Source organism: Gallinula chloropus (genome assembly GCF_964237585.1).
Source record: "Gallinula chloropus genome assembly, chromosome: 14".
NCBI classification, from domain to species: domain Eukaryota; kingdom Metazoa; phylum Chordata; class Aves; order Gruiformes; family Rallidae; genus Gallinula; species Gallinula chloropus.
The window spans coordinates 19,116,419-19,136,799 of record NC_140099.1 but is presented as its reverse complement, the minus strand read 5'-3'; the positions used below and the strand labels follow the sequence as shown (position 1 = coordinate 19,136,799).

The following is a 20,381-nucleotide window of genomic DNA, read 5'->3' as shown; positions in this document are numbered from 1 at the left end:
GCAAGAAGCCTCTGGATGATGCCCTCAGTGCCAGCTCTGCCTGGGCTGGGGCTGTGTGGAGCCAGGAGTTGGACTCTCAGAATCACAAGGTTGGAAAAGACCTTTAAGATTATGGAGCCCAACCGTCCCTGTCCTGTGCTGACCCAGATCCCTGAGCACCTCATCTCCCCTCTGTTAAACACACCCAGGGGTGGGGACTCAGCCCCCTCCCTGGGCAGCCTGTGCCAGGCCCTGACAACTCTGCCAGGGAAGAACTTTTCCCTCCCAGCTGAGCTGACCCTGCCCTGGGGCAGCTTGAGCCCATTGCCCCTTGTCCCATCTCCTGTCCCCTGGCTGAAGAGACCATCGCCCACCTCTCTGCACCCTCCTGGCAGGGCAGTGGAGGTGGGGAGAAGGTCTCCCCTCAGCCTCCTCTTCTCCAGGCTCAACACCCCCAGCTCCCTCAGCTGCTCCTCAGAGGATCTGCCTTCCAGCCTCTTCACCAAATGGACTTGATGGTCCTTACAGGTCCCGTCCAGCTCAGAAGATTCCAGGGTTCTATTAGGCGTCAGGTTTTGTCTTCAGCTTACAGCCCATTTCCTTAAATCCCTTTTTCCCCCTCATTTTTTTTCTTTTCTTTTCTTTTCCCCTGCTCCAGGTTGTGTCTTGACTGCATCGGTAAGAACGCGGCGCTCCTCAAGAGCCAGATCCCCTGCCTGCCATCCAAACTCCTGCAGCAGGTGCTGAAGAAAATCACCTTCTGGGCTGCAGTTCACCACCGGCAGGAGAAGAAAGCTGAGACGGAGCGGCAGAGTCAGCTCACCACCACATGAATCAGCCCTGGCAAGGAGACTGTGGAACACTCTGGTTTCTTTCCAGCAAGGTCTTTCGTTGGTGAACTTTTACTAATGCTACAGAACAACAACTGTTACGTTAAGCTGAGTTTCTAAGTGAAGTTTGAGAACAAAGAAACCCCTTTTTATGGAAGTCTCTCTCTTTGTTTGCTGCAGTAGAGAAAACCCATCAAACTCCTGTCTGTATATATCGTTAACTTCTGCTGTTGTGGTCTTAATGAGACAGTCCAGGCAACTTGTTCTTTTTGAAGGTGACAGATGGTACAAAACCTTCTTCAGTTGGATACAACACGGCGTCAATCCAAGCTCTTACCTACAGCCTTACCCCAGCGGAATAGGATATACAAGTTAGTTCAGCACGGTGTCTTGAGAAAGGTAAGGATTCTCTAACACCACCTGATGATTTGGTTCCACCAGCCCCACATCTGACCAGCTGGGCAAACCATGGAGCCAGGCATCTTACTCCAGAGTAGGAAAACCACCCAACTGCACCCTGGAACTCTAAAGAAACAGCTCCAGGGAGCGCCGTTACCCTTCCACTAGGAAACCTCACGTGGGCTCACGATGGTTCTGTGCTGTTTTGGAGCAGGCTGTACACTGTATTTTGGATGTGTAAAATTTATATTTAATTTGGGGGGTTAAAAAACTTGCTTATTTATTGTTTAAAAACCAAACCCCAAGGAGCATCTGTAGTACTCTGCTATTTTTCCGTTCCAAGCATTTAATTAACAGGAGCACAGTCATTAAAATTTTTCTAAGTTGAATCCAGACGAATTTTGAGGGGTTTTTTTGACGTTTTTAAGGGCTGCACAACTTGGCTGGGGCGAGGAGGCTTCGGAATGCCACACCCGGGGCTAGCTGTGTGCCGGGGGCTTCTACCGGCGCCACGGGTTGATGCGTGCTGAACTGGGGGCCGGTGCCTCTACCCAACGCGTCCTGTTGGCTCAGCGCTCCCCGGGGTGTCTCTGCGGGAGGTGCGGGGACAGACACCGCCTCCCCCGCCCCGCAGCCAGGCTGCCGCCTGCCCCAGCCCCGCTGCTCCCCGGGGTGTCTCTGCGGGAGGTGCGGGGCCAGGCGCCGCCTCCCCCACCCCACAGCCAGGCTCCCGCCTGCCCCAGCCCCGCTCCCCGTCCGGGCCGCGGCGGGGCGGGGCGGCGCCTGCGCGGCGCTGCCGGAAGCGGCCGCCCGCGGCGGATGTTGACGCTGCGCAGCCCGCTGAGGTGAGCGGAGGAGGGAGGGGGCGGCTGTGCGGACTCCCCTGCAGCCCCCCCGTCGCGGTAGGGCCCGGGGAGACGGGGCTGCACCCCGGCGATCGGAGAGGGGGTGGAGGGAGGGGGTGTCTCTGCAGCGCGGGGCTGGGGGCCGAGCCCGGGGCGGGGGGGGGACCGGGGAGAAGAGGGGGGCCGGGGAGGGCCTGGCCCCTGGCAGAGAGCGTGGAGGGCCGGGGGTCGCTCACGGGTCTGGGCGGCTCTGCTGCCCGGGTGGGGCGGGTGTCCTGCGTGCGGCCCGACGGGTGAGAGCTGCGGGGCTCGGTGCGGGAGGGGAGCACGGCTGGGCAGCCGGGGCAGAGCCTGGGGGGGGTGTAAGTACCCTAGGCAGAGCCTGGGGGCAGCCGGGGTAGAGCTCGAGGGTGATGTAAACACCCTGGGCAGAGCCTGGGGGAAAGGAGCGCCGGGACAGAGCCTTGTGGGGCTGGGGGCAGCCGGGACAGAACTTGGTGGGACTGCGGGTAGCTGGAGCAGAGCCTGGGAGGCTTGAGAAGTGCAGAGACTGGAGAGAAGGGGCCAGTGCAGGACTGGAAAGTGCCCAAAGCAGGGCAGGGGTTGCCCAGTGTGTCGCAGGCGGTTAACAACATGAAGGTGCTGGTCACGGGGGAGAGGCCAGTAAAGCTCTGGTGAGCTTGCAGCTGCCAGGCAGCACTGAGGTATGAGGGAAGCCTTCTGACTTAAAGCCTAATTAAAGCTAAAGGGCAATGTAGTGTCTCTGTCATTAAAGTGAAGCAGAACTCTGTCAGGAGAGGTGTTGGTGTGGAGGGTCCCATGGGAGTGCAGGGGGTGACAGCCTTGCTAAGGCTGGTTCTGCCTGCCTCGCTGTGCCTGGGTGCACAGAGCTGCTGCTGGGCTTGTCCAGCTGCTCTGGCCTACAGATCTGTGTGTGAAAAGCTCTGTGTGGGGGTGGTGTCAGCTCATAGCTGTGGGAAAGTAAAAAGCAGAAGGGGACTTGGGAATGGCTTGTAAGCAGAACAGGACTTTGGCTTTTCGGGGTCCCCCTGCTCCCTTCCGGGCTGAGACAGGCTGAGCAGCTTGCAGGATGACCTGGCAGGGCTGACTGCAGCCTCTCCTGGCTGGATTCCTCCCATAGTTGGGGCTTTGAATTACCGGTGACCCCAGTGACAGTGTGGCCCTGGGGCTCCTCGTGTACCGAAGCCCTGGTGTGGGGGCTGCTCTTACCCCACAGCTGCCTGGTGCTTGGGAGCTGTAGGGTGTGAGTAGCTGCTCTCTTTCCAGGATGCTCTGGGTTTTGTCCTTCTCTGTGCCAATCTGATTTGGAGCAAGGGGCTGGGATTGGGTTGGTTTGGGTTTTAATTAAACATAGATAACATGCCCTGCATTTAACAGTTGTAAGGAGGTTATTGGAGGGCAAATCCTCTGAGGAGCAGCTGAGGGAGCTGGGGGTGTTGAGCCTGGAGAAGAGGAGGCTGAGGGAAGACCTTCTCCCCACCTCCACTGCCCTGCCAGGAGGGTGCAGAGAGGTGGGTGATGGTCTCTTCAGCCAGGGGACAGGAGATGGGACAAGGGGCAATGGGCTCAAGCTGCCCCAGGGCAGGGTCAGCTCAGCTGGGAGGGAAAAGTTCTTCCCTGGCAGAGTTGTGGGGCTGTGGCACAGGCTGCCCAGGGAGGGGGCTGAGTCCCCAGCCCTGGGTGTGTTTAACAGAGGGGAGATGAGGTGCTCAGGGATCTGGTTTAGCACAGGACAGGGACGGTTGGACTTGATGAGCTTAAAGGGCTTTTCCAACCCGGTGATTCTGAGGTTTGTGTGGGGGGACACTTGGCGCAGGCAGCCCAAAGAGGGTTTGGTCATCAATTAATGTATATACAGATAAGTGCAATTTAAAACCAAAACCTCGTTTAAACTGGCAACTGAAAGGATCAGAAATCAGGCACAGCTGAGGAATCCCCATCTGAGGGTTTCATGACTGATGGGATCGCTTTTCCCCACCGCAACACGATTGTGAAAGACACCCCAGCACGTGGGTTCTCCTGGTTCTCTTTCTCTTTGCTCTCCGGTGGTTTCCCCGGCAGTTCCCAGAGCCCCGCGCGGCGTCTCGCCCTGTGCATGTAGCGCTGGGCGGAGAGATGGCGGATGACAACGAGGAGCTGCAGGCGGATGAAGAGCTGCCGGCTGCGGCTGAGGACGGCTTCGAGCAGCTGGAGCACGACAGCCCCGCCGAGCGCAGCGGCCACGTGGCCGTCACCGACGGGCGCTGCATGTACGTCTGGGGAGGATACAAGGTACGCGCTGCCCCTCGCCAAGCAACCCGCCCGCCAGCCCTGCTGCTGGTAGTTCTGGCCCATTAGGTTGGGAGTGAGACTGTGAAGTTGTTCCTCCCCTGGGAAAGAAAAGCTCTGGTTAGCGAATTAGAAGACTGGGCACTGGTGAGGCTGCACCTCGAGTGCTGGGTCCAGTTCTGGGCTCCTCACTCCAAGAAGGACATTGAGGTCCTGGAGCGAGTCCAGAGAAGGGCAACCAGGCTGGGGAAGGGGCTGGAGGGCAAATCCTCTGAGGAGCAGCTGAGGGAGCTGGGGGTGTTGAGCCTGGAGAAGAGGAGGCTGAGGGGAGACCTTCTCCCCACCTCCCCTGCCCTGCCAGGAGGGTGCAGAGAGGTGGGCGATGGTCTCTGCAGCCAGGGGACAGGAGATGGGACAAGGGGCAATGGGCTCAAGCTGCCCCAGGGCAGGGTCAGCTCAGCTGGGAGGGAAAAGTTCTTTGTGGGGGAACTGAAAAGGAAATTTTGGCTCATTTATGCCCCCTGGATACCTTGCTGGGGGTATGAAAAGGAGCTTCAGCCTCCATTTACCCCAGCCTGGGGCTCTGCTGCAAGCTTGTCTGGCCCCAGCAGAAGGTACAGCAGGATGGTACCCGCTGGTGAGGGGTGCAGGAGGTGCTGCTCCTGCTGTTTTCTGTTCCCTGATTAGACCTCTAAGGGGGTGTAGAGACCCGCAGGAGCCTGTAAGTCAGTTTGTCACCCATCCTTCTAATGCTGCTTTTTCTTTTCTGACCTGTTCTGCAGAATGCACAAGTTAGGGGATTTTATGACTTCTATCTGCCTAGAGATGAAATATGGATCTACAACATGGAAACTGGAAGATGGTACAGTAAAAAATTAACTAATTGTTGGTTTGTGGGGGGAAGAGGGAAGATAAATCCCTAAATTGGTAGAGAAATCACAGTCAGGGGCTGTAAAAAGAGAGAGAATTCCCTGATCTCCTTGTTACCCCCTATAGAAGGGATGTGTAAGTGTGTAAATCCTGTGAAAACAACCAATACATTCCCACAGGGTGAGGTGGGAGAGGCAGCTTGTGCAGGGGCATGTGATGGAGGATGTGAAGCTGTTTGGGATGCCTGGTAGGCAATACAGCACCTGGGAACTGCATTTGTACCCCTTGTGATTAGATCACAGAGTGTGTTGGGTTGGAAGGGACCTTCAGAGCCCATCTAGTCCCACCCTGCAGTGAGCAGGGACATCTTCACTAGAGCAGGTCGCTCAGAGCCCCATCCAGCCTGACACTGGGTGTCTGCAGGGATGGGGCCTCCACCACCTCTCTGGGCAACCTGGGCCAGGGTCTCACCACCCTCAGAGGGAAGAACTTTTTCCTATTTTTTCCCAACCTAAATCTCCCTTTCCCAGTTTAACCCATCCCCCCATATCCTATCGCTCCATGGCCTGGGGAACAGTTCTTCCCCAGCTTCCTACAGGCACCTTTCAGGAACTGGAAGGGGCTATAAGGTCCCCCTGGAGCCTTCTGTTCTCCAGGCTGAACCAGCCCAACTCTCTCAGCCTGGCTTCACAGCAGAGCTGCTCCAGCCCTTGGATCATTTCTGTGGCCTCCCCTGGACCTGCTCCAATGCTGAGTTTTTTACTTGTTCTCCTTTTAAGAAGTTGTTTTCAAATGCTGATGCAGCCAAGGAAACTCTTGTGGCATCTGAGACCATTGGGAGCCTGAAGCTGTGTGAAATCCCTGTCCCTGGTAGTGTGAGGAAGGGGAACCCAGGGCTCCAGCTGCTCAGCCAGCCAGGAACTCCCGCTGCAAAGCCGAGTCCCTTCGGTGCTTTGCAGACAGCGTGCTTTCAGCAGCACTTCTGACTCACTTCCACACCTTGTGGTGGTTAGAGGGAGCCCTGCACACAGGCTGGAAGCTCATCTCTGTGGTTGGAATGTTTACAAACATGAAACATCCAGGAGCAAAATAGAAACCTTCAGCTGAGGCAGGTGCATTCGCTGTGCCTGAGGCTCTCTCTGGGATTGGGCACGTGGAAAGCAAACCAAACTCCCCAACCAGGCTGACAGGATTCCTCCCCCACACCACATGTATTCATTACACTCCCTTTTCCTCACCCTGCTCCCTCACACCAGGCTAGTGCTGGGAAGCCTTAAACCTGCAAGGGTGCAAATTGCTCCTAACTGGGTGGTCTGCAAGGACCATGCAGGTGGCAATGACTGATTGCCATCCAGAGGGATCTTGACAGGCTGGAAAGGTGGGTCTGGGTTGAACCCAATGAGGTTCAACACTGCCAAGTGTCAGGTGTTGCACTTGGGCTGGAGGAATCCCAGACATATTTACAGGCTGGGAGAAGAGCTCCTGGGGAGCAGCCCTGCTGAGAAGGACCTGGGTGTCATGGGGGATGAGAAACTGCAGATGAGCAGCAGTGGCTCTGGCAGCTGGGAAGGGCGATGGGATCCTGGGCTCCATCAGCAGAGGGGTGGCAGCAGGGACAGGGAGGGGATTGTCCCTCTCTGCTCTGCCCCTGTGAGGCCCCAGATGGAGTCCTGTGTCCAGAGCTGGGCCCCAGTACAAGGAAGATGTGGGACTGTTGGAGAGGGGTCAGAGGAGCCACAGAGATGATCAGAGGGCTGGAGCAGCACCCCTATGGAGAGAGGCTGAGGGAGCTGGGCTGGTTCAGCCTGGAGAAGAGAAGGCTGTGGGGGGACCTCATTGCAGCCTCCCAGTGCCTGAAGGGAGCAGAGGAACAGGAGGGGAATCAGCTTGTTAAAGGGCAGAGACTGGCAGGACAAGGGGGATGGAGTGAAGCTGGAGGAGGGAAGGGTGAGATGAGATATTAGGGGGAAGTTCTTTGCAGAGAGAGTGGTGAGGGGCTGGAAGGGGCTGCCCAGAGAGGGGGTGGGTGCCCCATCCCTGGGGGTGTTCAAGGCCAGGTTGGCTGGGGCCCTGGGCAACCCTGTGTAGCTCCAGGCCTGGAGGTTGGTGTCCCTGCCTGTGGCAGGGGGTTGGAGCTCTGTGATCCTTGGGGTCCCTCCCAACCCAGACCAGTCTGGGATTCTGTGACCTCTTGTCCTTAAAGCCATGCTGGTGGCATGATGAAATCGTCTGTTCTTATCAGCTAAACCACTTCTAACTGTGTTTGTAGGAAGAAGAGTAAAACAGAAGGAGATGTGCCACCTTCCATGTCTGGAAGTTGTGCTGTGTGTGTAGACAGAGTGGTGTACCTCTTTGGAGGACATCATGCACGTGGCAACACAAACAAGGTGAGTAATGCAAGGATAAACACCCCCTGCACTAATGAGCTCCTTCTCGTTAGCGTTTGCTCCCATTTTTATAAACTAGGGATGGCCTTTTCAGTTAATTAAAATCCATCCAAAGCATGGAATGTGTCATCCTAACCAGTCAAGGAAATAGCTGCTTCTGAACGACTGGATGGGTTGGATCTTGTTGCAGAGCTGGAATGTGGATAACAGGGGGTGCTGAAGGAGTGGAGAGGTCACTGTGTCCTCTCTGCCTTCTGCACTGTACAGTGTTTTCATCCACTGGCTGCACCTCTTTTTCCTGGAAGCACATCACCAGATGCAAGCTGTGATCGAATCCATGTTCTTTTGGTGCTTCCCTAAGAAGTTTTGGCCACCAAACCCCAGCCTTTGCTTCACTGCTGGGGTGCTTTGGGGTTTTCCCATGCAGGTGATCAGCCAGCCAGTGAATCTCTCTGCAATGGGGCAGGTAACCTGACATCTGTAAAGCAGGTTGGCTTCCAGCCTTGCACCATTCCACGTGACCATCATCCCCTGGCAGCTTCACACCCCTGAAGGAACACTCTGACCTATTATTCTGGTTGGCCTTGTGCAATTGGCCCTGTGGGTTGTGTTGCAGCCCTGCCTTTGGGTTTGCTTCCAGATGGGACTTTCCAGAGCTCTCTGAAATGAAACCAGGGGCTGATTTGTCACTGCTCTGAAACGTTACTCTTCTCCAGAGTCTCTGGTAACATTTTCTGCTGCTCTGGAAGCGTGTTTTATGTTCAGGAGGTTTTGCCATGCTCTTAAGTATGATCACAGAGCTGTAGGGGTTGGAAGGGACCCCCAGAGCCCATGGGGTCCAACCCCCTGCCAAAGCAGGGTCCCTAGGACAGGGCACACAGGGCGGTGTCCAGACGGGGCTGGAATCTCTCCAGAGAAGGAGACTCCACACCCCCTGGGCAGCCTGTCCCAGGGCTCCCTCACCCTCACTGGGAAGAAGTTCTTCCCCACATTGGGGGGGAACTCCCTGTGCTCCAACTTGAGCCCATCACCCCTTGTCCTGTCCCCACAGACACTGAGCAGAGGCTGCCCATGTCCCCCTGTGTCCCACCCTTCAGCTATTGATCCCCATTGATCAGCTCCAAAAGCAGCTTGGTGCAATGCTCACAGCCTGTGTCAAACTGCCTGTGTGAAGTGCAGGTCCCTTCCTGCTCTGGTGCTCTCACACTTCAGTTAGTTTATATACACCTCTCAGCCATCTCCACCCATGTGAAGTGATGTAAGAGGCAGAGAGAAGATGGTATCACAAAGAACCCTTTTCTAAGCTATGTATTTTTGTTGTAAGGGTGTTGCTACTTTGCACAGGTTCGTTGTGGCACAGCTCAGCTTTTGGGTGGCAAAACCCCACAGCCAGAAGCCTGTTACTTCTGTAAAAACAAAGCATTTGGGCTTGAGGTGGGGATAAGGATCTGTGGATCCCTATTTTATTCCAAACATGATCAGAGCTCTATGCAGCAGGGAAAGGAACTTCTAAAGCACTCCTGTACCAATACATGTACCCTGTGTCCTAGGGACCCTGCTTTGGCAGGGGGGTTGGACCTGATGATCTCTTGAGGGCCCTTCCAACCCCTGCAGCTCTGTGAGTCTGTGATACATGCCAGTTAAAAGTTACCATCTACCATCAGTCAGGCTGAAGCTTGAAGCTGACCATGTGGGTTAAAACCCCCTTCCTTTTTCTTTTCTACAGTTCTACATGTTAAATTCCAGATCCACGGACAAAGTGCTGCAGTGGGTCAGAGTGGAGTGTCAGGGGGTGCCCCCTTCATCAAAGGACAAGCTTGGTGTCTGGGTTTACAAAAACAAGTAAGGTTCTGGTGACCAAGTCAGCGTGGCTGGGCTGGTGTGTGTGTGTGTCCTGCTAACCCCTCCTGGCCTTGTCATCAGTGTGTCTTTGTGTTTGAATGAGAGCTGCATTGGGCTTTTGCTTGCACCCTGTGGGACAGCTGCTGTTTCTTGGCTAGCTGAAGAGCAGGAGATTTTAATTTGAATTTTAAAATGGGGTCTGGCTTTTCCAGAGCTGTTCCATGTGTCCTGTGCCAGGGCGGGGTCCCAGAGACACCCAAAGGCCTTTTGGCACTGCCAGCCTTGGAAAAGATGAGGAATCAAGGAGAAGGGATTGAAGCCAGATGAGCTGACGTGTCAAACATCACTCTGTAGCTTTGCACTCTTCCCCCCTCCCTGTTCAGTTAGTGCTGCTCCCCTGAGCTGTGTGGTGAGGTCATTCCAGCCTTCTGGCACCAGAGCATAGGCTGAGGAAAGCCCCTGGAGTAAGTAGGTAGTTTCCTGCTCCCACAAGCTTCCAGTATCCAAACTACTCAGGAGACGAGGGATTGAAGTGAGTTATCTCAGGGCAGGGCAGAGACTTTTGGCTTTTCTGGGAGTATCTCCCCTGAGCTGGTTTCCCAGAGGGGTGCTGGCTTCCAGAGGACAGAACTCCACGTGCTCTGGCACAAGTGACAGCTCACACAGCCAGAATCCTTGCAGGAGAAGCTGGAAAGGCTCATCCCCACAGAGCAGGGCTCTCATCCCCCACAGAGCAGGGCTCTCAATCCCCACAGAGCAGGGCTCCCATCCCCACAGAGCAGGGCTCTCATCCCCCACAGAGCAGGGCTCTCATCCCCCACAGAGCAGGGCTCTCATCCCCCACAGAGCAGGGCTCTCATCCCCCACAGAGCAGGGCTCTCATCCCCCACAGAGCAGGGCTCTCAGTCCTACAGAGCAGGGCTCTCATCCCGCACAGAGCAGGGCTCTCACCCCCACAGAGCAGGGCTCTCATCCCCCACAGAGCAGGGCTCTCATCCCCCACAGAGCAGGGCTCTCATCCCCCACAGAGCAGGGCTCTCATCCCCCACAGAGCAGGGCTCTCATCCCCACAGAGCAGGGCTCTCATCCCCACAGAGCAGGGCTCTCATCCCCCACAGAGCAGGGCTCTCATCCCCCACAGAGCAGGGCTCTCATCCCCCACAGAGCAGGGCTCTCATCCCCCACAGAGCAGGGCTCTCATCCCCCACAGAGCAGGGCTCTCACCCCCACAGAGCAGGGCTCCCATCCCCACAGAGCAGGGCTCTCATCCCCCACAGAGCAGGGCTCTCATCCCCCACAGAGCAGGGCTCTCATCCCCCACAGAGCAGGGCTCTCATCCCCCACAGAGCAGGGCTCTCATCCCCCACAGAGCAGGGCTCTCATCCCCCACAGAGCAGGGCTCTCACCCCCACAGAGCAGGGCTCCCATCCCCACAGAGCAGGGCTCTCATCCCCACAGAGCAGGGCTCTCACCCCCCACAGAGCAGGGCTCTCACCCCCCACAGAGCAGGGCTCTCAATCCCCACAGAGCAGGGCTCTCATCCCCCACAGAGCAGGGCTCTCAATCCCCACAGAGCAGGGCTCCCATCCCCACAGAGCAGGGCTCTCATCCCCCACAGAGCAGGGCTCTCATCCCCCACAGAGCAGGGCTCTCATCCCCCACAGAGCAGGGCTCTCATCCCCCACAGAGCAGGGCTCTCAGTCCTACAGAGCAGGGCTCTCATCCCGCACAGAGCAGGGCTCTCACCCCCACAGAGCAGGGCTCTCATCCCCCACAGAGCAGGGCTCTCATCCCCCACAGAGCAGGGCTCTCATCCCCCACAGAGCAGGGCTCTCATCCCCCACAGAGCAGGGCTCTCATCCCCCACAGAGCAGGGCTCTCATCCCCACAGAGCAGGGCTCTCATCCCCACAGAGCAGGGCTCTCATCCCCCACAGAGCAGGGCTCTCATCCCCCACAGAGCAGGGCTCTCATCCCCCACAGAGCAGGGCTCTCATCCCCCACAGAGCAGGGCTCTCATCCCCCACAGAGCAGGGCTCTCACCCCCACAGAGCAGGGCTCTCACCCCCACAGAGCAGGGCTCTCACCCCCACAGAGCAGGGCTCTCACCCCCACAGAGCAGAGCTCTCTTCACAGGCTGGGGGGTGATCACTGCAGAGCAGGGGCTGATCCCTGTGGAGCTGGGCTCTCTCCACAGACTGGGGGGGGCTGATCCCCAGTCGGGGTCCCATTCCTTGGTCACAGCTGGCACAGGTCACAGGTTGTCACTGTCATGTCAGGGAAGGGGTTTAAGTTGTTGCCTCCAACCCCCTAACTGGGCAGCACAGGCATCCTCTGCCTGTTAGCATGACTGGACTTGGCTGTATGGCCTCTGGCTGTACTGAGGTAATCAGGGATGCCAGCAGCACAGCCTCGTGTTTGAGCTGTGTGCAGTGATTTGGGGTGCACCATTGTGGGTGCCTGTGCTGCCTTGTCTGTTACACAGGCAGAATGCTGACTGTAGGACACTTGATGTGACCAGTTCAGATGTAAATCTCTGCAAGACTGGAGTTGTGGGTGGTTAGTTCAGGGAGTATAGATTGGCTTCTGTTACCTCAGAATCGGGCAGGACACGTTGATAAAGCTGTGCCAGCTGTTTCTAGTAGGTTCTGAAGCCCAGACATAAAATTTGGGGGGAAAAGGACAATAAAGGAGCTGAGCAATGGCTCATGGTGACTGTTCTGGCTTGAAAGGGAACGTGAGAGGTACAGGAGCACAGACAAGAGTCCCCCAGAGAAACTGAGGCCTTCACGGAGAGGTTCATTGGTAGAGCGTCTGCTGCACGTAGTGTGCAGGCAGCTCCTCAGGGACCGTGCCCTTGGCTTTGTGCAGGAGTGTCCCTGAATCCTGGGGGCTTGGGGAAAATGGGCAGGGGGCTCGGGAAAGGAGGAGGTGGGAAACTGCAGGAATAAACCCCTGTAGCTGCTGTGGGGGGTGGCGAAGGCTGCAGGCCGCAGGCCTGGTGGCCGGAGCGAAGCCTGAGGCCTGGGGAATGGTGACAGAGGGATTTACCGTGGGTGGCTGGGTGGGTGAGGCAAGAAACGGGGCCCAGCCCTGGGAAAGGGGTGGTGTAGCTATAGAGTATCCAAGCCAGAGGAGCTGCCCTGGTTTCCCTGTGCTGTGTGTGAGCACAGCCTGTACAGGCCTTTCTGTGTGGCGATGGCGTTTCCAGCCCCCCCCTGTGTGTGTTCCCCTGCAGGCTGGTGTTTTTTGGGGGATATGGTTATTTCCCTGAAGGGAAACAACGGGGAACCTTTGAATTCGATGAAACCTCTTTCTGGGTAAGTAAACCTCGAATGGATTTGGGTTTCAACACTAAGATTTGATCAGCACTTACTAAATCTTGTTGTTTATTTCATGTTTTTAAAGAATTCAGGTCTTCCCAGAGGGTGGAATGACCATGTTCACGTTCTGGACACTGAAACCTTTACGTGGAGCCAGCCTATAACCACGGTAAATATAGGTCTCAGGGGGGTTGTTGGAAGTTGCAGCTCAGAAGAACTGTGCACAGCATGTCCTGTGTCTCTCAGAGCACCCTGTGGGAGCAGGAATGACTCTGCCAGGCCTGTGTTCGCTCCTTTCATCTGTGGTGGCTTAGAGGAGGGTGCTGGGAGAAGGGGCCCTGTGGAGCTGAGTGGGGTTGGTGGTGGCCTGTCCCAGCAGCGGTGGCTTTGGGCCACACTGGTTCTGAGCGCTGGGCTGTGCTGTAAGATGCTGTCTGAGCCTGTTGTGGCTCTTGGGGTGGTTCCTGTCTCAGATGCGTTAGGAAGGGACCTTCAGAGCCCATCTAGTCCCACCCTGCAGTGAGCAGGGACATCTTCACTAGAGCAGGTCGCTCAGAGCCCCATCCAGCCTGACCTTGGATGTCTCCAGGGATGGGGCCTCCACCACCTCTCTGGGCACCCTGTGCCAGGGTCTCACCACCCTCAGAGGGAAGAATTTTTTCCTAATACCCAACCTAAATCTCCCTTTCCCAGTTTAACCCATCACCCCTCATCCTATCGCTCCATGCCCTGGGGAACAGTTCTTCCCCAGCTTCCTACAGGCACCTTTCAGGGGCTGGAAGGGGCTATAAGGTCCCCCTGGAGCCTTCTCTTCTCCAGGCTGAACCAGCCCAACTCTCAGCCTGGCTTCACAGGAGAGGTGATCCTACGAGCACCTATAAGCCCTTTGAGCACTTTTGTGGACCTCCATGTCCTTCCTGTGCTGAGGGCTCCAGAGCTGGACACAGCACTGCAGGGGAGGTCTCCCCAGAGCAGAGCAGAGGGGCAGAATCCCCTCTCTGGATCTGCTGGCCACACTCCTGGGGATGCAGCCCAGGATGGGGTTGGCCTCTGGGCTGCAGATGCACATTGGTGGCTCCTGTCCAGCTTCTCACCCACGAGTCCCCCTGAGTCCTTTCCCTCAGGGCTGATTTCCAGCCCATCACATCCTGACCTGTGTGGATAACAGGGGTTGTCCTGACCCAGGTGCAGGACCCTGCACTTGGCTTTGCTGAACCTCATGTGGTTCCCCTGGACCCACTTCTCCAGCCTCTCCAGGTCCCTCTGGATGATGTCAGAGATGTGCCACCAGCCTTTAATTGCCAAGGGAGCAGTAGTCAGGCCCTCTGCCATGCTGGATATAAACCAGTCCCTGAACACCAGGTGTTAGAGAAGACAGAAGAGCTTCCTGAGATTCCTGGTGCTAGCAGGAGGACAGGAGAAATGTCCTGCAGCACCTTCAGCCTGGAACTCCACAGATGGGCTGCGTGGAGCTGAGCTGGTCTCCCTGCTGCCCACTGGGTTTGTTCTCTCCATGGGATGACTCCAAGCTGGGGATGGAACGTGGGGTGGGAAGTGCCACGTCTGCAGCACTGCTGGTTCCTGCTGTTCTGGCTTCCCAACAGGACATCTCATCTCCCAACCCACCCAAGGGAGGAAGCCTGGCCAGCACCTGAAGCTCAGGACTGTTCATCCATGGCTCTCCTCCCTTCTCCTGGTTCCTGAGCCTCCATTCCCTGTACCCTGCTCTCTCACCAGCCAAGTGGGGCTCTTCATTTCCTTCCTAGACGTGGACTCTGCCACGTGCCATCAGCTCACCTGTGCAGTCTGACCTACAACACGTAGGACTGTTGGAAACACCATTCATGGAACTAAGCCTGGAACAGCCCCTCAAAGGAAAAACGACCTTCTGCCTGCTCAGGAGCATTCAGGGACTGAAGTCACTCCTCTCTTTACCTCAGTCCTCTCTCCAGAAACAGGGAATTCACCTTTGAATTTGATCTCTTTCTCTCTCCATCATTTTCTTTCCTGTTGACTCCCTTTCCCTTCCCTGCTTCGGGGGCAGGGTGCTCACAGGGAGCTCAGGACAAGGAAATGGACACTTTCCTGTCCTCCTTGCTCTGATGTGACTGTTGGGTTCATGTCCCTTGGGTGCTGGGTTGTCAGAACCCAGTGGAATGCTCTGTCACTACAAATACCACCCGTTTGAGGCATCCCAGGAAAGTTCCAGAACAGGCAGTGGAGTGATCCTGCCTCAGAATGGGAGGAAATGACGTTTGAGATAAGAAACCCTTTACTGAGGGGGCCAGAGGATCACTCTGTGTCCCACTGCTGGATGAATGTTGCAGGAGGAGCTCAAGGGAAAAGGTTTAATGATTCGTTATGACGCTGACTCGTTTACCAGGGGAGATCAGTGACTGTCTGACCCCCCTGTCAGAGCAGAATCTTGACACTTCCAGAGGGGATAAAACCCCTCAGCCCATTTTAAATGAGTTTTCTGATCTTCCAGCCATCAAAAGAGGGTTGGAACTCGGGGATCTTTAGGGCCTCTTCCCACCCTGACCCTCCTGTGATAAAAGCCCAAGGTTCTGCCCTCAGAAGGAATCACTGGATGGGGATTTTTTCCATCTCTCTTCCCCCTTGGCCTTCAACCCAAGGTTAGTCCCACCTTTCCTCTCCTTGGGTGCCTGATCTGTGGCACCATGAGTCCTCACTTCCCTGGAGCAGGGCCCAGCTCATCTCTCAGAGGGGGTCCAAGAGGACCCCAGCCCCTTCTCACTCCTCTTGGCTCTGTTAATGTATCAACCCAGCTGATCCCCATTCCTCACTCTGTTCTTTCCCCAGGGTAAAACTCCATCCCCTCGAGCCGCTCACGCCTGCGCTACGGTTGGGAACAGAGGCTACGTGTTCGGGGGCAGATACAGAGTAAGGCCCCAGCTGTGTTTAACTCTGAGTTCCCAAACCCCACCTGGAGTATCTCAGCCAGGGTCTGCTTTGTTGTAGGAGTCCAGAATGAATGACCTGTACTACCTGAACTTGGACACGTGGGAGTGGAGTGAGATGTAGGTACCAAGACCCGGGTGGTTGTCTCGGGAGACCAAGGTGGTGGTGGTATTCACTCCTCATGGTTCCAGTGGGGATGTGGTAGGATCAGGGATGTGAACTGATCTTCCTGATGGGCTGCTGAATTGCTGGCAGGATCTCTGAAGCATTCATGTGGGCAAAAGCTCTGTGTCTAAAGACACTACAAGAAGGACATTGAGGTCCTGGAGCGAGTCCAGAGAAGGGCAACCAGGCTGGGGAAGGGGCTGGAGGGCAAAGCCTCTGAGGAGCAGCTGAGGGAGCTGGGGGTGTTGAGCCTGGAGAAGAGGAGGCTGAGGGGAGACCTTCTCCCCACCTCCACTGCCCTGCCAGGAGGGTGCAGAGAGGTGGGCGATGGTCTCTTCAGCCAGGGGACAGGAGATGGGACAAGGGGCAATGGGCTCAAGCTGCCCCAGGGCAGGGTCAGCTCAGCTGGGAGGGAAAAGTTCTTCCCTGGCAGAGTTGTGGGGCTGTGGCACAGGCTGCCCAGGGAGGGGCTGAGTCCCCAGCCCTGGGTGTGTTTAACAGAGGGGAGATGAGGTGCTCAGGGATCTGGTTTAGCACAGGACAGGGACGGTTGGACTGGATGAGCTTAAAGGGCTTTTCCAGCCTGGTGATTCTGTAAGAAATGCAGCTCACTGGTGGGTCACAAGCAGCATCCTTCACCTGGAAGGGTGTAAAGGGGGGCAAAGAGAGCAGCAGCATTTCCTGGCAGCACAGAGCTGACTCTGGTGCTTTTATTCCATCACAGAATCACACAAGGCCTCTGCCCAGTCGGCCGGTCGTGGCATTCCCTGACCCCCATCTCCTCAGATCACCTCTTCCTCTTTGGAGGATTCACCACTGACAAGCAGCCATTAAGTAAGTCACTGCAAAAGCATTTAGTGTTGTCTCTGTGTTAAACAGCTGTGCACAGAAGCTTGAATTATTGCTTAGTCACCTTAAATTCCAGCTAAATTCCTTCTGTGCACTCGTGATCCCAACTCCTTCCAGTCACACTCCTTCAGGAGTCGCTGAGATGGGATTACTGACAGTCATTAACCTGCACTAAAAATGCACCTAGAGCAACCTGCAGTTAGTAAGAGCTTTGCAGTTCTCCACCTCCCCACTCTGACTTTGCTCCCATAAACTAAATCCCTGATTTCAAATACCCCAAAGTTCCTTAGTTTTTCCTTTAAAATCCCCCCAACCCCCTTGATTTAAGAACAAAACTGGACTGTGTTAGGCCCCAGCAGACGTGCTGACAGCCAACTCTCTGTGTTTGGGGTTCTGCTTGTTTCCAGGCGATGCCTGGATTTATTGTATCAGCAAGAACGAGTGGATACAGTTTGAGCACAACTACTCTGAGAAACCCAGGTAGGGTGGGTGCTGGAGGCTTGGGAAACCCCCTGAGGAGGCTTTTTGTGTGGGTGTCCTCAAGGACAAGGCGAATGCTGGGGCAGGGCTGGGATGGGAGCCTGTGGTGTGGTGTTTGGGGAGGGGCAGGAGGTGGGGATGTGGGTTGGGTTTGGTGGCAGAGGTGGGAGTGCCGGAGCGAACTGGGACCGGCGTGGCCTTGTCCTGCCAGCACCCAGGTGAGCATTGCTGGCAGCATCCTCACTGACCCTGTGCACACCCAGGGGGGTTGTGTCTTCCCTCTGAGCCAATCAGAGGTGATGACCTGCAATTGGAACGCACTAGAACTCCTGTGATGTGTTCCTGTGGCATGGGAAGCGCTCGTGGCATGTGAGGTGCCATCGCCCATCTCGCTTGGGGAAGCTGGTGGGGATGAGGAGGGGTCTGTTTTCCTGGTGGGTGCCCCCCACCCTCTTTCCCCCCCCTTCAGAGCAGCAGGACAGTGTCCTTGTGGATCCTGCTGTGAGGTGGTGCTGCTTCTCCTTGCAGGTTGTGGCACACGGCTTGTGCCAGCGAGGAGGGAGAGGTGATCATCTTCGGGGGCTGCGCCAACAACCTGCTGGCCCACTCTAAAGCTGTAAGTTCCCAGGGAGCATTTCCTAATGGCAACACAAGGGGGATGGAGTGAAGCTGGAGGAGGGAAGGGTGAGAGGAGATATTTGGGGGAAGTTCTTTGCAGAGAGAGTGGTGAGGGGCTGGAAGGGGCTGCCCAGAGAGGGGGTGGGTGGCCCATCCCTGGGGGTGTTCAAGGCCAGGTTGGCTGGGGCCCTGGACAACCTTGTGTAGCTCCAGGCCTGGAGGTTGGTGTCCCTGCCTGTGGCAGGGGGTTGGAGCTCTGTGATCCTTGGGGTCCCCCCCCAACCCAGACCAGGCTGGGATTCTATGATTCCCTTCCTGCCCGAGCTGGTGTGCGTTACCGCTCCCCAAATGCTGTGGGTGGCAGTGGGATCCCAGCAGGGATGACTGAGGTGCACAGAGCTTGAAGGGGGAACACTGTGCTGCTTTTCTGGAGGCCAGGTCACCAGTTGTTACTCAAACAAACTGGGACTGACTTTCCCTCACACGTGTGTTTCACTGGGAGCGTGTCCCTGGCTCCCAGCTGCCTGTTGAAGCTTTGCCCTGTGCTGCTGCTTGGGGCAGTTTTTAGGGAGCCCCATCCCAAGGGAGTTTCTCCACCACAGTGCCTGCAGCAAGGCTGGGTGAGAAGAGGCAGAGCAGAGGGGGCTATTCAACCAGCATGGGGGTGTCCTGAGGGCTGTAAAAACCAGTTGGCTGGGAGGGCAGACTGGGAACAGGCACCTCAGTGGAGGGGCCACGTGGCAAACCAGAGCAGTGCCTGGTTCTTTGTGGGGCGGCCGCTCGGCGCTGGCAGGGGGAGGTTCCCGTGCACTCAGCGAGCAGGCACAGCCCTTGAACAACCCCAACAGTTGCCTGCTGAGCCTGATGTAGTGTCTGTGGTCCCTCCATGTGGCACCCTGGGCCTGGAAGCTCTGCAGCTCTGCAGCTCTGCCCACAGGTTGTGCTGCTGTTCCCTCTCCGATGCCGGGGTGAGAGCTGGGCCTGGGGGCTCCCAGCCCCTGTGCCCGCTGCCGGGGCTCCCGTCCCATCACCAGCAGGAGCCCAGCCCCTTAGGCACCCATTCCCCTCTGGCTGCTTGTGTGATGGGACACAAGACCTGGGGGTTGATTCGCCTGTAGCTCCCTGAGCACCTGTAACTTCCTGCACTCTAAGATCTGGCGAGCGAGTCTGCGCTCAGCTTGTGGCTCTGGGAAGCCCAGTCTGCTCCCCACCACCCTAGAGCCCTGCCTTTGCCATCCCTTCCAGCTCCCTCTGGTTTGGCTACTGCTTTAACAAAGTGTGTTCATGTAACCCAACCACTTCCCTCTCTCTTTCTCTCCCTCCTCCTCCTCCTCACCCCAGGCTCACAGTAACGAGATCCTCGTGTTCTCTCTACAACCAAGATCTCTGGTCAGGTAAGAAAGTTCTCAGTGTCTATCACAGCCCCAGCCAAGACAAGCAGTGCAGCAGCGCTACCACCTGCCCTATAGCATTCCCAAAGCATTTCCTCCCCCAAGGAACCTGGAAGAGCAGCAGCCAGCTGGGAGAGGGTAGAGCAGGTTCCTGTTGGAAGCCCCACGTGGCACCGAGCCCTTGCTGAGCAGCGGCAGGGAAGGAGCCTGTCTCCCAGGCCTGGCTGGCAGCGGTGCTCACCCGGCCGCCTTTCCCTCTCCCCACAGGCTCTGCCTGGAAGCAGTGATTTGCTTTAAGGAGATGCTGGCCAGTTCCTGGAATTGCCTCCCCAAGCACTTGCTGCACAGCGTCAACCAGCGGTTTGGAAGCAACAACACCTCAGGCTCCTGAGGCAGGAGGAGCTGGGATGCAGCAGTAACCCTCCCGCGTGTGGCAGCCCTGACGCCTCTACAGGGTAATCTCCTATCGTCGTAGGTAGTTGCTTCTTGCCTTTGAGTTGCATGTGAATGGCCTAGAGAGAACCTATTTTTGTGTAAGGATGTTTGCAGTAGCTGTATTTAATGCAAGCAGAGACACAGCCCGCTCCCCAGCTGAAACTCCTCCGGGCTTCATCCACCTGAGGGCAGCCCTGAGGAGGCCCAGGGGGTGTGCATGTGCTGAAACACTCCTCAGGCTGTGCAGGATGTCCTGTTGCTGGAGGCTGGGCTGAAGGTGGCTGTGATGGGTGAGCAGCATCAGGAAACCATGTAACACTGACCATCGGAGACTCGTACCGTGTGTGGATAGACTGGTGTAACCCTTCAGCTCTTGAGACACCGCTGCTCTGCTTGGCTGTAGTCTGGTTTGTCTGGAACTCTTTGTGTTGTGGAACTTTGATCCTGGACCTTGGGCAGCTGGTATATTGTGTCCTGAGAGAGCTTGAGCCTGGCGTGGGCTGTGGCAGCGACCTGCGGAGCTCGGGAACAGCTGGAGCCGGGAGGGGTGTTGGCGTGGTGGGGTACACAGCCTGCCCCAGCTCTGGCAGCAGCTGGGACAAGGAGCAGGCTGTGCTGCTGGGGTGAAACCGTGGTGGAGCTGTCCTCAGACCCAGAAGTAATAAAAGACATGGGCTGGTAGAACAACGTCCTTCCTGCACCATCCTTCCTGCGCCGGGGTCGGGGCGAGCTGCAGCTCTGGCCGCAGGAAGCGAAGC

General features: G+C 56.7%; 2 protein-coding genes across 3 annotated transcripts in view; both read left to right on the top strand.

The window, feature by feature from the left end:
* The window catches only part of KLHDC1 (kelch domain containing 1), a gene marked incomplete at its 5' end in the record, with an annotated part of 30,851 nt that extends 29,290 nt beyond the window's left edge, over positions 1-1,561 (top strand). The window contains one exon of the mRNA XM_084270466.1: positions 638-1,561. Within this exon, the coding sequence (XP_084126592.1) occupies positions 638-812 (175 nt within the window). The 3' untranslated portion in view covers positions 813-1,561. The remainder of the gene's footprint in view (positions 1-637) is intronic.
* A 458-nt stretch (positions 1,562-2,019) lies between these two features.
* On the top strand, positions 2,020-20,310 carry KLHDC2 (kelch domain containing 2). 2 transcript variants are annotated; one of them, XM_084270429.1, is made up of 14 exons: positions 2,020-2,053; positions 4,143-4,345; positions 5,125-5,204; positions 7,482-7,599; positions 9,326-9,441; positions 12,679-12,760; positions 12,849-12,932; positions 15,587-15,667; positions 15,746-15,804; positions 16,575-16,684; positions 17,107-17,179; positions 17,708-17,795; positions 19,139-19,191; positions 19,456-20,310. In XM_084270429.1, exons 2-14 carry the CDS (start codon positions 4,190-4,192, stop codon positions 19,577-19,579), a joined length of 1,224 nt encoding a protein of 407 aa, XP_084126555.1. In that variant the 5' UTR covers positions 2,020-2,053; positions 4,143-4,189; the 3' UTR covers positions 19,580-20,310. The 2 variants fall into 2 exon arrangements, with proteins under 2 accessions (XP_084126555.1, XP_084126556.1); XM_084270430.1 differs by having other exon boundaries at positions 2,031-2,053; positions 4,136-4,345.
* The last annotated feature ends 71 nt before the right edge of the window (positions 20,311-20,381 follow it).

What these genes read in the sequence shown, in the direction of transcription:
- KLHDC2 (XM_084270429.1), top strand. Translation starts at nt 4,190, where the DNA reads ATGGCGGATGACAACGAGGAGCTGCAGGCGGATGAAGAGCTGCCGGCT. An exon ending in ACGTGGGAGTGGAGTGAGAT is followed by an intron (nt 15,805 to 16,574) that starts GTAGGTACCAAG and finishes ATTCCATCACAG; the next exon opens with AATCACACAAGGCCTCTGCC. An exon ending in AACTACTCTGAGAAACCCAG is followed by an intron (nt 17,180 to 17,707) that starts GTAGGGTGGGTG and finishes TTCTCCTTGCAG; the next exon opens with GTTGTGGCACACGGCTTGTG.